Below are 13,059 nucleotides of genomic sequence, written 5' to 3' on the forward strand. Positions count from 1 at the left end.
TATGTAGACTAGTTGGTTTTTTAAGTTGGTTTCTACATTTGGAATTTTCTTTGAAAGGCATCTCTCGAAATTTAGTTTGTTTTGGCGGTTGTGAGTTTGTCATAGTATCTGATGGCCATTCGTTGGATTCAGTCTTTGCTCAGGCGCTGAGTTCCTATTTGGAGTGGTGCATGAGGCTATTCCTGCTGTATACTTTGAGTTTGGTCTGTCTGTACCGGCAGCAGAACTCACAGTTCATGTGCTTGACTACCTTCATAAGAAGCTTGACGAAGTGTGTCTTGTACAAGGTGGTGAGGTCGTGACTTGATTTTTTGAACATTTTGTTTTGGGCTCAGGATGATAAACTCTAAAAACTATTCTAATCACCGGAGGAAGCTTATCAGATGGTGCTTTATATGTATGTTGGAAGCTTGTTGCCATACATTGAGGGTCTTGATTCCTGGCTTTTTGAAGGAATTCTTGATGATCCTTTTGGTGAGGTAATGGTTATTGAATCTGTCTATTCCTTGAGGGGAAAGAAGTTCTTTCTCTATGTTCTGTTCTGTTGTTTAATTTAACTAAGAAATACTCACATTGAGTTTTCCATTGGTGCAAGAATTGCAAAAGAATGTCTTTCAGCCCTCCTGTTACATTCTTCAAGTGGTTATGAGGATTTGCTTTGCAGACACTCAATCTTTATGTACAAACAAAATCAAAACTTTTCAGCCAAAAGCTTCCCATTGCAAACTTTTCAAAACATAAAATAAGTTAATCTAAACATTTATTAAAATGTTATATTGATTGTGCCACCTCTCTTTTCAGATGTCCTTTTTTACTGATAAAGAAGTCTCAGTTGATGAGGCTGAGTTCTGGGAGAAGAGTTATTTGTTAAGAAGGCTACAGCATAGCAAATTAGATTCAGAATTCTTCTCTTCCACGAATTATGTCAATGATCCTGTGCCAGCATCAAATGACAAGGAAATGGATAGGAGAATTCCATCTCTTTGTCTAGTACAGTTAAAGGAAAAGAGCAGGGCATTTGAGATCGTCCAGCCTGTCCTTTTTTTATTAAGGATTTAACTAAATCAGTAGTTTCTGCTGGAAAACATTTGCAGCTGATGCACTATGTACCGGATTCCTCAGTGAATTGTAGCAAATAGAAGCAATTATGAGATTGGAAATACCAAATGTTTAAACTATATGGTTTATATCCTTCTCAAAGAATGGCTGGGTTAACGTTGCCCGAAGGTTTTTCTGTATCACTAGTTGGATTTGTTGGTCATGGCGACCATGTTTGTAAGTACTTTTGGCAAAACAACTGGTATGAATCTGTATCTTTTTCTTCCAATGTATCTCATGTAAATGAGGAAAAACCAGATAATGACAATAATGAAAAATTAATTGCTCCACCTTACTCAAAAAAGACATGGTATAAGTTCTTGATTGATACATTATTTCAGAAAAGATCAGCTGATTTGAAGCTAAAATACAAAAGACATAAATAATGACACGAGAGAGCTGAGAGGGGCTAGAGCTATTGATGACGAAGTGCTTCTCTTGAGGTCATACATAGAAAATCAAGTTATTACTGTATGTCAAAAAAACCTTGGAAAGAATAGGGATGCCTTGAAAACATTGAATTTATCTCAAAAATTCAGCTTGCCTTCATTAAATGATTAGGGTTTAAGAAAGGCTATATTTGGTGGAGAAAATGCTGCATTTTCTGATAGTGAAGGAATGAACTATACTTTTGGCTTTCACTTTGGTGAATCTGAATACCTTCGCTCACAGGATGACAGAAAGCTGTTAGAAATGTTGTTTCCTTTTCCCACTATATTGCCTTTGTTTCAGGTATTTCTACTTGGTACCCTGAGCAGCTTTAGATTTAGGATGCAGTACTTTGGTATATTGAACAAATATTTGATATGAAAACAGGATGATCTTCCCGTGTCAGAGCTCTTGCCTTTTCAGAGAAACAGCAGTCTTATTTCAAGAGTTCTTCATTGGATGCAAAATGTTGACCTAAGAACTACTCCACTTCCTCTGGTTATTATGCAGTACTGCCTAACCGTCTACATTCAGAAGCAGGTGAATTAAATTAAACCATCATCATATCCAGGGTTTAACAGTATACAATATATAAGCTCTATTTTGAAGAGAACAGGTGTTGATATTTTGTCTTGTGCAGGTGATTTGCTGCAACACTTTTTGACTGTAATTTTCAACAAGTTGGATAAGGGTGAAGCATGGGATGATGATTTTGAGTTAAACACAACATTACAGGTAGATGTACTTGATTTTGTTAAACTGTTATTTTATGCTATTTGCTCTGGTAGACTTTTTTGGTTCTACTCTATTTAGAGTCCGTCTAACTTCTGCTGCAATTTATTCTTCAAGTTAGGCTAGAAAGTTGCTTCTAAGTTCTAATTTCTTACATTAAATTATGTTTAAATTTATTCTATGGTTTGAGGATTAATGGAACAGGTTATCATTAATGTTTGATAAATGACAAAGTTCGTAAGATCTTTGGCTAATTCCATCCTGAGAGAGTAAATTTATACAGTGTCATAATGTGTAAGCCAACTAGAAAGGACCTCAGCACCCTATTATGTGTGGCTAACTTAATAGGATATGGGGCCTTTTAGTGACTGTATCTGTTACTTATCCATGTGTGACTTTGTCTATAGATATATTACTTCTTGACTAGGATGAAGTACCATTGGGAACTTGATGGTATGATTAACTGATTTTCACAGTTTTTCTCCTTTCTCTGTGACATGATTTTGTGGGATCATAGTTAGGTGTGTTTCACTGGATGAGCATGTTTGTGTGTCTTATTGTATCATGTTCCTCTGGTCTTAATCTTTCTTTCTTACTACCCTGCAAATTTTGATACATGTTATCTACTGGTTGGAATTTACTGTAGAACCATCTTTTTTAATTTAGATTCCAATTCTACCTTGCATGCATGAATTGGACCTATTGACTGTTGCCGTTATAATTGGAATGGAGTTTTTTTTTGTTTCAATAAAAAAGCAATATTGATTGGTTATGTATCAATGTTATTTTCTTATCTCATTTTATTTTCTTATTACTGTAAACCATAGTCATCTGTAATGGTTTTATTGTGGAGTTTCTTTTATAAAGCCCATTTTGTTATTGGTATTTTTGAGGCATATTGAATCAATGGTAAAATGATGGCACATGAAGTTGTCTACTTGTCTCACAAATCCTCAAATTAAATGCTTTGAAAAAAGATGATGGGGATGTTAAATTGAGGCTACTCCGCTTCTACCTCTTATACTGGTTTGGTGAACTTGTAGTGAGTAAAAATGATTGCGGTCATGTGATGTGGCTATTGCTGTATATACCTCCTATAATGATGGATTGTATTGTGTGCTTCAGTTTATTTAATGAATTTAGGAATCTTTATATGGCTTTGTTTTTTACACTATTTATGCATATCAATTACAGGAATCAATCAGAAATTCTGCTGATTGTATGCTGTTAAGTGCTCCAGACTCATTGGTAGTGTCGATAACCAAAAATCATGTTGACAGTGATGAGGAAGCTAGCACAGCTGGTGTTGTTTTGAGTACGCCTCCTCAAAGTCATGTCAATAGCTTTGGAATTAATGGCCTTGATATGCTCAAATTCACGTATAGGGTCATTCTTTAGTTAATTTATTCTGCCTTTCTAACTGAATTCCTATTTAAGAATATGAGCTTCGTTACAAAAAATTATAAATGGGTATATAGGAAATTTGGAATTGGCAGGTTCCTTGGCCTCTTGAACTCATTGCAAATACTGAGGCAATTAAGAAGTACAACCAGGTGTCTAGCTTGCTTTTGGGATTTTTTCACTTTTTGCCTTGGCCTTTTAATTTTTTTCATCATTCAGATTATGATGTTTGTTCCTGCTATCTGGTTGGTTCTTTTTACTAGCTCTATTGTACTTTTAGTTTAAATAAATATATATTTTAGGTGATGCGGTTCTTGTTGAAGGTCAAGCGTGCAAAATTTGTATTAGATAAAGTGCGGAGATGGAAGTGGAAGGTGCTTCCATAGATTATTCCCCATTTCTCTTTGGTGGAGCATGTCCTCCTTCAGCTAAATCTTTCCTAGAATAAACTTAACAATCTAGTTTTGCATTTTACTAAATTGTGGACATTTACTGTAAGGTTTGAAACTGCAATCATCCTTTGCAGGGTAAGGGATCTGCTACAAACAACAGAAAGCATCATTGGTTAGTGGAGCAGAAACTCCTTCATTTTGTGGATGCTTTTCACCAATATGTTATGGATCGGGTATGCACATTGTATTAAGATAATTATAAAAATAATTTCTCCAAGAAAAGATTTATCTGTAAAGCACACTATATACATGGGACATGATTAATTGGCATTGAAGAAATGATCTAGCATAAACACAAATAATAGTAGAGCCTGCTAATCTACTAATAAAATGGCAAGTTCTAGTTTTTAATGCCCTTTAATTCCTTTTATGATAATCACTAATCACACAATGGAATCTTCCCATTATTATACACTCATGCTTACATGGTTCTGCTTTTTGGGAAGGGAACCTGAGCATTTTTATCTGTTACTACAATTTCTATGGCGGGAACTATGCGAAGGTATGACTGCAGCAAAATCTCTGGATGAAGTCATTGAAGTCCATGAGGCTTACATCTTATCAATTCAGCGGCAATGCTTTGTGGTTCCTGATAAGCTGGTGATTCATCATATCTCTCAATTTGGGTGTTTTTGTTCCCCATTTATCATGTTTTGACTGGTCTATTTATAAATTATAATGGAGCAAGCTTCAGTAGTTTCTGCATTCTTTATTTCATTCAGGGGGCTCTTATTGCCAGCCGCATCAACAGCATCCTTGGCATAGCTTTAGATTTTTATAACATACAACAGACATTAGGTAGCGGTGGAGCTGTTTCTGCAATCAAAGCAAGGTGTGAGATGGAAGTGGACCGGATAGACAACAGTTTGATGATTGCATTGCTTTCTTACTAAGGGTATTCTTCTACAGAATTTATTTTAACTATGTGGCTGCCAGTTCTACCTGGTCTTGATGAAAATAATGGATTCTTTATACTCTGACTAAAATACATATGCAGCATCATTTTCCTCATGAAGATGTTTATATAAATATGCAAGAGAAACTGATCACTGGGGAAATTTACAGATCTGATAACAAAATGTTCACATGAATTGTGTGCTTGCTATTATTGAGTGTCACAAACTTGCAATGATATTATAATCTGTAATTGCTCTGTAACATATTGATTTTAGAATTATGATGCCCTCAATTTAGAGGGAAAGGATTTGGACCAATAGATGACCAAGTTAGATGAGTTGATTTGATACATGATAGCACAGTAATTAGAGGTAGAAAAAGACCAAGAAAAACTCTTTAGTGAAAACCTTAAAACAGATATAGATTTAAATGGCTTATCCGAAGAATTTGTTTTTGGAAAGGCTTTGGTGATTGTTTTATGCCCTCGAATTAGCACTGTACATTAAATAAAATAGTTTAAATTTATTTGATTGATTTTGCCAAGTTGATTGGCATTGCACTTGTTAACTGTAAAAGTTCATGTCTTTATGAATGTAGACGTCTACTAGAGAAAAAACTTGTCCCTAAAAACATTATTGGGGAATCATAGTTGACTACCCAATCGGGGACACCATAGTTCAGTTTGGTGCTTGATTTGACATGCAACTATTTCTTTTCTCAAATTTCCCTTCAACTAACCTCTCCTTACAACATAAACACAAAATCGGGGGAGGAATGATTAATGTTTATTATATTTCAATATTTTATTACAAAATAATGTTTTGTTATGGAAAGTGATTATTCCATAGCTTTTTTACATAAAGAAATAAAAAGGATACATAATTACACACCAAAATGGTATTTGATGGTATCAAATAACGCTGAAGAATAATTCTCCCAATATTATTTTGATAGCATTTTACCCATTTGCCTATGGCATATTGCATGCAAATTTATCTGCATTTAAGATGGTACTCTTAGTGCGTGAAATTAAATGCTGAGATTTAAACACTACCAGAAGAATCTGGTTGTACCTTCCCCTTTCCTTTCCCCTCCCCCACCTTCTGGAAAAGAAAAAGGTGGTGTTTGTGTGATTACTTAAAAATATAGTAACTCTTACCCTGGGTTTTTCGGGTTTTATCATTCAAACTAAACGTGGGGCACTTTCCTCATTTGGGCTGATTTGGTGACAAGAATTAACTACAACTATTTCTACATGTCTGCTAATGGAAATTTGATGACTGCCACCTCCAGTTCTAGAAGTGTTACTTCAAGGTTGGGGAAGGTCCCTGGGTAGAATTGTTCAATCTGAATATGAGAATAGTTCTGCACCTGCTTTCACGTTGTAAAGTATTTTGAGAGAGAATATCCTCCTCCATTTGCTTGACCTTTGAGCTTTGTGAAGGGGGAAAAATTGGAGGCTGTTGTTACCCGTGTGTCTGTAACTGCAGGGCCACTTGTCTGGCAGCTTTCGTGAGTCGGTGGTTATATGTCAGCTACGTAGGATCAACTCCTACTTTTTTGTCTGATTGTGTAAGCCTGCCGCTGGGTTCTCTCTCATGGTTGTTTTAATTTATTTTAAAATGTCAGATTTTATAAAGCTTTTGAAAATAATTATTGAATGTTACTATTCACCGTGTGTTTGGAAATGGAATGGGTGAAAATGTGATAAACTACGTCCAATGAAAAGCAACTAGATCTAGCTTCTACGTGTTTTTGCTGATTAGGAGTGAATTTCGTTCCAAATTTCATTCCAATCACCACAGTAAGGAATTAATATTAGAAATTATTTGGTTTCTGTTAAAAAAAAATATGTGCTGGTGCATTGAAGATAATAGTAATAATTTTTTTAATAAAAACATTACTTGATTTCTTAACGTTTTAAAAGTAATAACATTCTTTTGTAACTGTTTTTTCAATAATAATCTCAACTAAACACTAGTAAGTACCGTGCCGGAAACATTCAGGATGAGGGATAACAACTGTAAAAGTTCTCGACTCTTGATCTAAAACAGTGGTCCAGGAATATTAGCATTTAAAGGGGCATCCCCAGAATGAACACCTCTGATATAAAACCATAAGAAACACAATTCTGGCATTGAGTGAGCGACAGCAACACAGTTATAGAAATGTGGATCACGACTAAACACAAGAAATCCAAGAAAGCAAAGCAATGTCATGAAACTCCCAATGAGTAGTATGACAATGGTGGAATGGTTATTGGCCATTACAATCTCCAAAGAATGCATGATGCTCTAGATAGATCCCCGAGTTCTTTCCAACGATTGTTGCAAATAATTCAAATTCTTAAGCCATTTGAATTGGAGTAATGTCTGTTACTCTCATTTGAACAATTTATTCAAAATATATTTTTTATGGTATCAAAATAAATTTACTTGCAAAAGAGTGACAGACAATAGAGACATAGGAAAGTGGGGAAAAAAAAGAAGACTAATATTGGGTGTGGACTGTGGACCATGTTGAGTGATTACCCTACCCTACCTCGTCCTGAGAAGGGATGGAGCCAAAGCATTCATTCTGGAATGAGATGTTGACGCACTTGGAATTAAAAAAGAGTTTCTACCGTATTGTTAAGGTTGTACCCGGACTCCTGTAAAAGCTTTTCGATGTTGTTTGAAAAGGGCTTCTCGAGAAAAGGGTAACCACTTTTCCTCCAAAGATTCCACTTTTCTGATTTCTTTCGCCTTTCCTTTCGTCCTTTTACTGTCCCTCGGGGTTCCTCCCTCAGCTCAGACTCAGGTAATGATAATATTAATAAATTTTAACAATACCATAATAACCCTTCCACTTGAACTCTAATCAAAACCCTCCAGGATTTGATCTCAAAATAAGTATATAAATAAAAAACAATGGAAAACTCTTCTCCCTTTATCTGCTTTATAACTCTCGTCTGGTCATCTTTCGCAAAAAGAATTTCAGAATGAGAATGTGTCACCACTCACCATAACATCTCAACTAACTAGCATCCATCCAAGTATGACAACACTCTTTTTTACCTTCACCATTTCAATGTCCTTTTCTAATTATCTTTATCTTGCTCCTTAGAAGAAGAACCTCACACCGCAAAGCTCAAACACCCCACCCCCAAGTAATTCTCTTTCTCCTTGTTTCTGCATTATATTGATTCATTATTTATTTTCCAATTGCTTCATCAATGTACCATTTAAACATAGCAGGTGGTCAAAATGTCAACAATGCCAATGTACCAACAACAAGAACAACCTCCTCCAATGATCAGTGTGACACAACAATCATCACATGAGTCCATTGGTCCCTTGATTGGAGTTCTGGTCGTTGTAATTGTTTTGGGCGTAATTGCTGTTATGATTGGAAGGCTTTGTTCAGGAAGAAGAATCATGGGGCATGGCCAATACGATGTTGAAAGCTGGGCAGAGAGAAAGTGTTCATCTTGCATTGATGGCAGAATTAACCTCTCACTTCCCACAAGAGTCAGTGAGTCAAGCAACTCAGTTCCTGCAACACCCATCCACGCTTGTCAAGAAACCAAGCGACCAGAACAATCTTCTCAGACATCGCCACCTAACCTTTGATTTCTATCAGGGTGTTTTTTTTATATATGTAAAAAAATATCATAGTTCATTTCGATATTTTGTTGTCTTGTTATTATTGTTTCAATTTTCGTCGTTCTTTTGTTTTTCCTTTTTGTCCTATCGAATCACCCTCCTCAAGTAGTTACCAAAATTTAGTCTTCAGATGTAATTTCTATCTGCAATATATAAGGCTGCACCATCTACTCCTTCATGCAGTATCCCACTATCCCTGGCTTCACTGTAACTTTACAGAGGCCGTTTAACACTTTAGTTATGTACCTTAGAATATATTATTGGGGTCACACTCTCACAGCCTCCCAAGTATTCTTGTTTCGTTAATATTAAACTGCTACTTAATGACATGTATTAGCAACACTTTTATTATGTGAAGAGTTCTATTAATTAGAGTGCGATAAGCAGACAAGAATCAAGATAATATAAATATTTAACAGTTTTATATTAAATAGATTTCTAGCAAGTTGCAAGTTTTATATCATATTGTTTTGACACGTTAATATCTTGATATGAGATGGCACAACAAATCTTGACCCATGCTTAAGGTGGTTCTTCAAGAGTTCTATTCCTCTGGCAAAGGTGGAGCTTGGTGAAACATGATATTAGTAGAATAATAATATAAATGGGTAGAAGAAGTAACAACATAAATGGATATATCATCCCAGGAAAGGATTAAATATGCAAATAGACGAGTGGAAATACAATGTTTTTCTTATTAGCTGCCATGATACCAAAAGCTTTTTCATGTTTTCAGACTGAATCAGAAAATGAACTTCATCTTTGGCAATGCCGGAATGGTAACTTAAGCTGTAAGGGATTGAGAACACTATTTTATAATGGTAAACGGGCTGCCTTCACTCAAGGATCCAATGAAGCTATGCATTGAGTGTTTAACCGACAAGCAACACAAAGATTCTATCCTAAGAAGGGTTTATGGAAAGCATCAAACAAGATACAACTTGTGCAAGCAAATATATGCAAGTATATTAAACCAGAATCAAATAGCAACCAGAGGTACATCCTATGTTTTATTGATGATTTCACCTGTAAAACGTAGATTTTCTTCTTACATGAAAAATATGAGGATTTTGCAATGTATAGAAATTTTAAAGCTTGTGTTGAAAATGAGACTAGTGCATATATTAATTGCTTCTTTTAGGACAGACCAAGGTGGTGAATTCAACTCAAACGAGATTGAAGAATTTTGCAAAGATCAAGGCATAAGTAGTCTACTGACTGCAACTTAAAGTGTGTATGGTTTGGTGCTAGAAAACTATGATGAATGCAAAATCATGATGAGTTTATCGCAAAAGCAACTATTTGTTGCTTTAAAAAATCATTAAGTTCAACTCATCACCAATCCAAACACACAATTTATACTCCTTAGCAAAACGGAGTTAATGAGAAGCAAAAATAAAAATAGAATGATAATGAACATGTTGCGCTATATGTTGATTGAGAAACAAGTTCCTAAAATATTTTAGGCAGAAGTTATAAAATGGAGTGCAAATATCCTTAGTAGATGTCCTACTATGGTCGTGCAAAATAAAACTTATTTTGATTTAAGAGTATTTTTGTCATTTAATGAACATACATTTTTCTTTCCTTACATTTTCTTTTCAATCAAACAAAGGAAAAAAAATATCTTTATTTTTATTTTCTTCTACCATGCAACTGAAAAATTATCTCTGTTTTCACTTTCTTTTCTTGTAACCAAACATAGTGTTGACTGTCTTGACTGTTGAGTTTGCAAGTGATCAACGGTTACTAGTTGGCTTCAGGAAAAAAAACATATTACTAGTCTTAGACGGTGTCAAGAAGAAAAAAAAAAGTCTAAGACAGAGGTGTGAAAGGACTGTAGTTGTCGTATGGCGACCTTATTACCCAATTTGGTGCACTTTTGCCAAACCACTCATCAACACACTCTTCTAGATACGTCTCACCTCAGAATGATCTAAGCCAGCAAAATCCATTTGTATATTGGTTTCTTCTCGTCACTGTTTTTTTATGCGAATTTTTTACCTAATAATTAGAGAGTTATAAAAGTTTTTTGTTTATCTCTCTCGATAAATTGAGATGTTTTAAAATTTAACAATCAATAATAATAATTAAAAATAAATAAATAAATAAACGAACAGAGTCAATAAGAGCATGTGGACTTCTAAATACGAAAATGTACTAGGTTCTTATTTTCTGTTCCGCGTATCCACCACTCCTCTTCAACCAAGTCACACATACCGACCCGTGTGCGAAAATAACAGAAATGAGTTGAAATTCGAAGCCAGTATATTGGTTGATTAATGTTATATAAACACCTGCAACCAGCATGATAATAATCAATTAATAGAAGAAGAAGCAGATGGATGCCACTAGAATTTTGGCACAAGGAGTGTTTGTGTTCCTTGTGATAACGTATGTGGGCGCGGAGAGAGAGCCCAGAACCATTTTGGTTGGAGACTCTCAAGGCTGGCAAGCCGGCACTAACTACACCCAATGGGCCATCCAAAATAGCCCCTTCCACATAAATGACACACTTGGTAAGTACTAAGTACCACCATCAATATCAATTTACTAGTTACTAGCAATTTTGCAAATATGCTATATCCTGTGTGATTGATCATTATGGTCACAAGATATTCCTAAATTTTTCCTTATTTTAATTTCTTAATCAGTGATGAATTTTCTTGAGACACTAATTAACATTCTTTGTAGTGTATGAGCATGTTTGATTTACCGTTACAAAATCACGTTTGATATAAAAGTAATTTTGTCAACAGGACTCTTGTTTTTATGTTTATTTTGTTTTTGTCCTGTTGGACTTATATTGAAACACGCACCACAACATTTTTAACTGTAAATCAAACATACACTAGGTAACTGTATAATATAATATATAGTTTTGTTGTGACTGATGGGTTGATATTGGGAGGTGCAGTGTTCAAGTATCCAGGGAACTCCACGACGCTGGCTCAGAGTGTGTACTTACTACCAAACCAGTGGAGCTACATAACGTGCGAATTCAGAGGGGCAAAGCTGTTGGGGAACGCAACTGAGGGTGATGGTGAGGGCTTTAAGGTTGAACTGAATCAGTTGACACCTTATTACTTTGCCTCTGCAGAAGGCAACTTTTATGATTGCATTGCTGGTCTCTCCAAGTTCATTGCCGTGCCATCAACAAGCTCTGGCTCCTCTTAGCACAAATCCTTTCTCACCCTTTGAACCAACAAATTAAGTAATTTGCATCTGACACTATTGAATTCCAAGATTAAATAAATGGATCCTCATCAGCCGAACATTGTACGGGTGTTATGTTATGTTAATGCACCCTTGCTCCTAGTATGTTTTTCTTCCATGTATGATGTTCTATTATTATTTTTGTCTCGTGTTCTATAAAACTGCATTTGTTGTATCGAAAAAGAAAAAAAAAAAAAAAAACTGCATTCGGTTTTGGTATGCATAGTTTTTGGGTTTAAGCTCAATTAGTCAATTGTGTTCAGGGATTCACTTTGAAATTTTGAGAAGTCATACTTTGCGGCATATTTAAGGCCCAATGTTTGTTTATTTGTTTGGTCTGACCAACAATGGGCCATCCTTTTACCATATGACACTGTCACATTAAAATCTTTAATTTTGTCTGTTTTTATAATTTGGTAGTTCGTCTCTTGATAGTTACATTCTATCAAAAAAAAAAAAAAATCTTTTGATAATTACATAATGACTTATACTCCTGTCCTTTGAAGACTTGTTCTTAACATGTTAATAATCAGTACATTTTTCCTGCACTATACAGCTATTTTTATAATTAAATAAATTTATAAATATACATTTAAAAAGAACCATTGATTATTTTACTATCTCTAATGAATTTATATTATATTAAATTGAAATAAATTAAAGAGATAAAAATTTTAAAATGGAGATTTTTATAAAAAAAAATCAATTATTAAAATCAAGACATAATACTGTTATTAATATAGTATGTCAAAATTTAAATGTAAAAACATTAAAATTATGATTGATTAAAATTATGATAATAATCGTTTATCGAAAATTTTATAAGTGAGTAAATTTTATTTTTCACACATTTTATATTCCGAAATTTATTACCTTTAAGTAAACATTTTTGGACGTAGATTATCTTATTTCAAAATTATTTTAACTGAAACTAATTTGTGAGATTAAGATTATTCAAACTGTGGTTATAAAAAAAAAAGGTTATAATTATAATCGCCTACTGACGCGCTAAGTCAACCTTGGATTTGATTGCGTAACCCAAAAAATTCCTCTCTGGGTAGGTTGCCCGTTTTTCTACTTATTTTTACAGTTTTAAATTTTAATCACTGTCGTGTCGTTATTCCGTAAACAAAGTCATAAATAAATGATGTTCATATATGATATTGCCGCGTTACTGTCGTGTCGTTATT

At 34.5% G+C, this 13,059-nt stretch overlaps 2 protein-coding genes and 1 pseudogene across 2 annotated transcripts; all 3 read left to right on the forward strand.

Annotated features, from left to right (window-relative positions):
- Positions 1-308: 308 nt before the first annotated feature.
- LOC100806487 (uncharacterized) lies at positions 309-5,123 on the forward strand (annotated as a pseudogene).
- A 377-nt stretch (positions 5,124-5,500) lies between these two features.
- Positions 5,501-8,986, forward strand: LOC100807025 (uncharacterized). The gene is made up of 3 exons (XM_006577943.4): positions 5,501-7,707; positions 8,115-8,157; positions 8,246-8,986. The coding sequence occupies exons 1-3, from the start codon at positions 7,676-7,678 to the stop codon at positions 8,618-8,620; spliced, it is 450 nt and encodes a 149-aa protein (XP_006578006.1). The 5' UTR covers positions 5,501-7,675; the 3' UTR covers positions 8,621-8,986.
- A 1,966-nt stretch (positions 8,987-10,952) lies between these two features.
- LOC100781181 (uncharacterized) lies at positions 10,953-12,186 on the forward strand. Its single transcript, XM_003523853.5, has 2 exons — positions 10,953-11,172; positions 11,571-12,186. Exons 1-2 carry the CDS (start codon positions 10,995-10,997, stop codon positions 11,828-11,830), a joined length of 438 nt encoding a protein of 145 aa, XP_003523901.1. The 5' UTR covers positions 10,953-10,994; the 3' UTR covers positions 11,831-12,186.
- The last annotated feature ends 873 nt before the right edge of the window (positions 12,187-13,059 follow it).

Source organism: Glycine max, chromosome 4 (genome assembly GCF_000004515.6).
Source record: "Glycine max cultivar Williams 82 chromosome 4, Glycine_max_v4.0, whole genome shotgun sequence".
NCBI classification, from domain to species: Eukaryota; Viridiplantae; Streptophyta; class Magnoliopsida; order Fabales; family Fabaceae; genus Glycine; species Glycine max.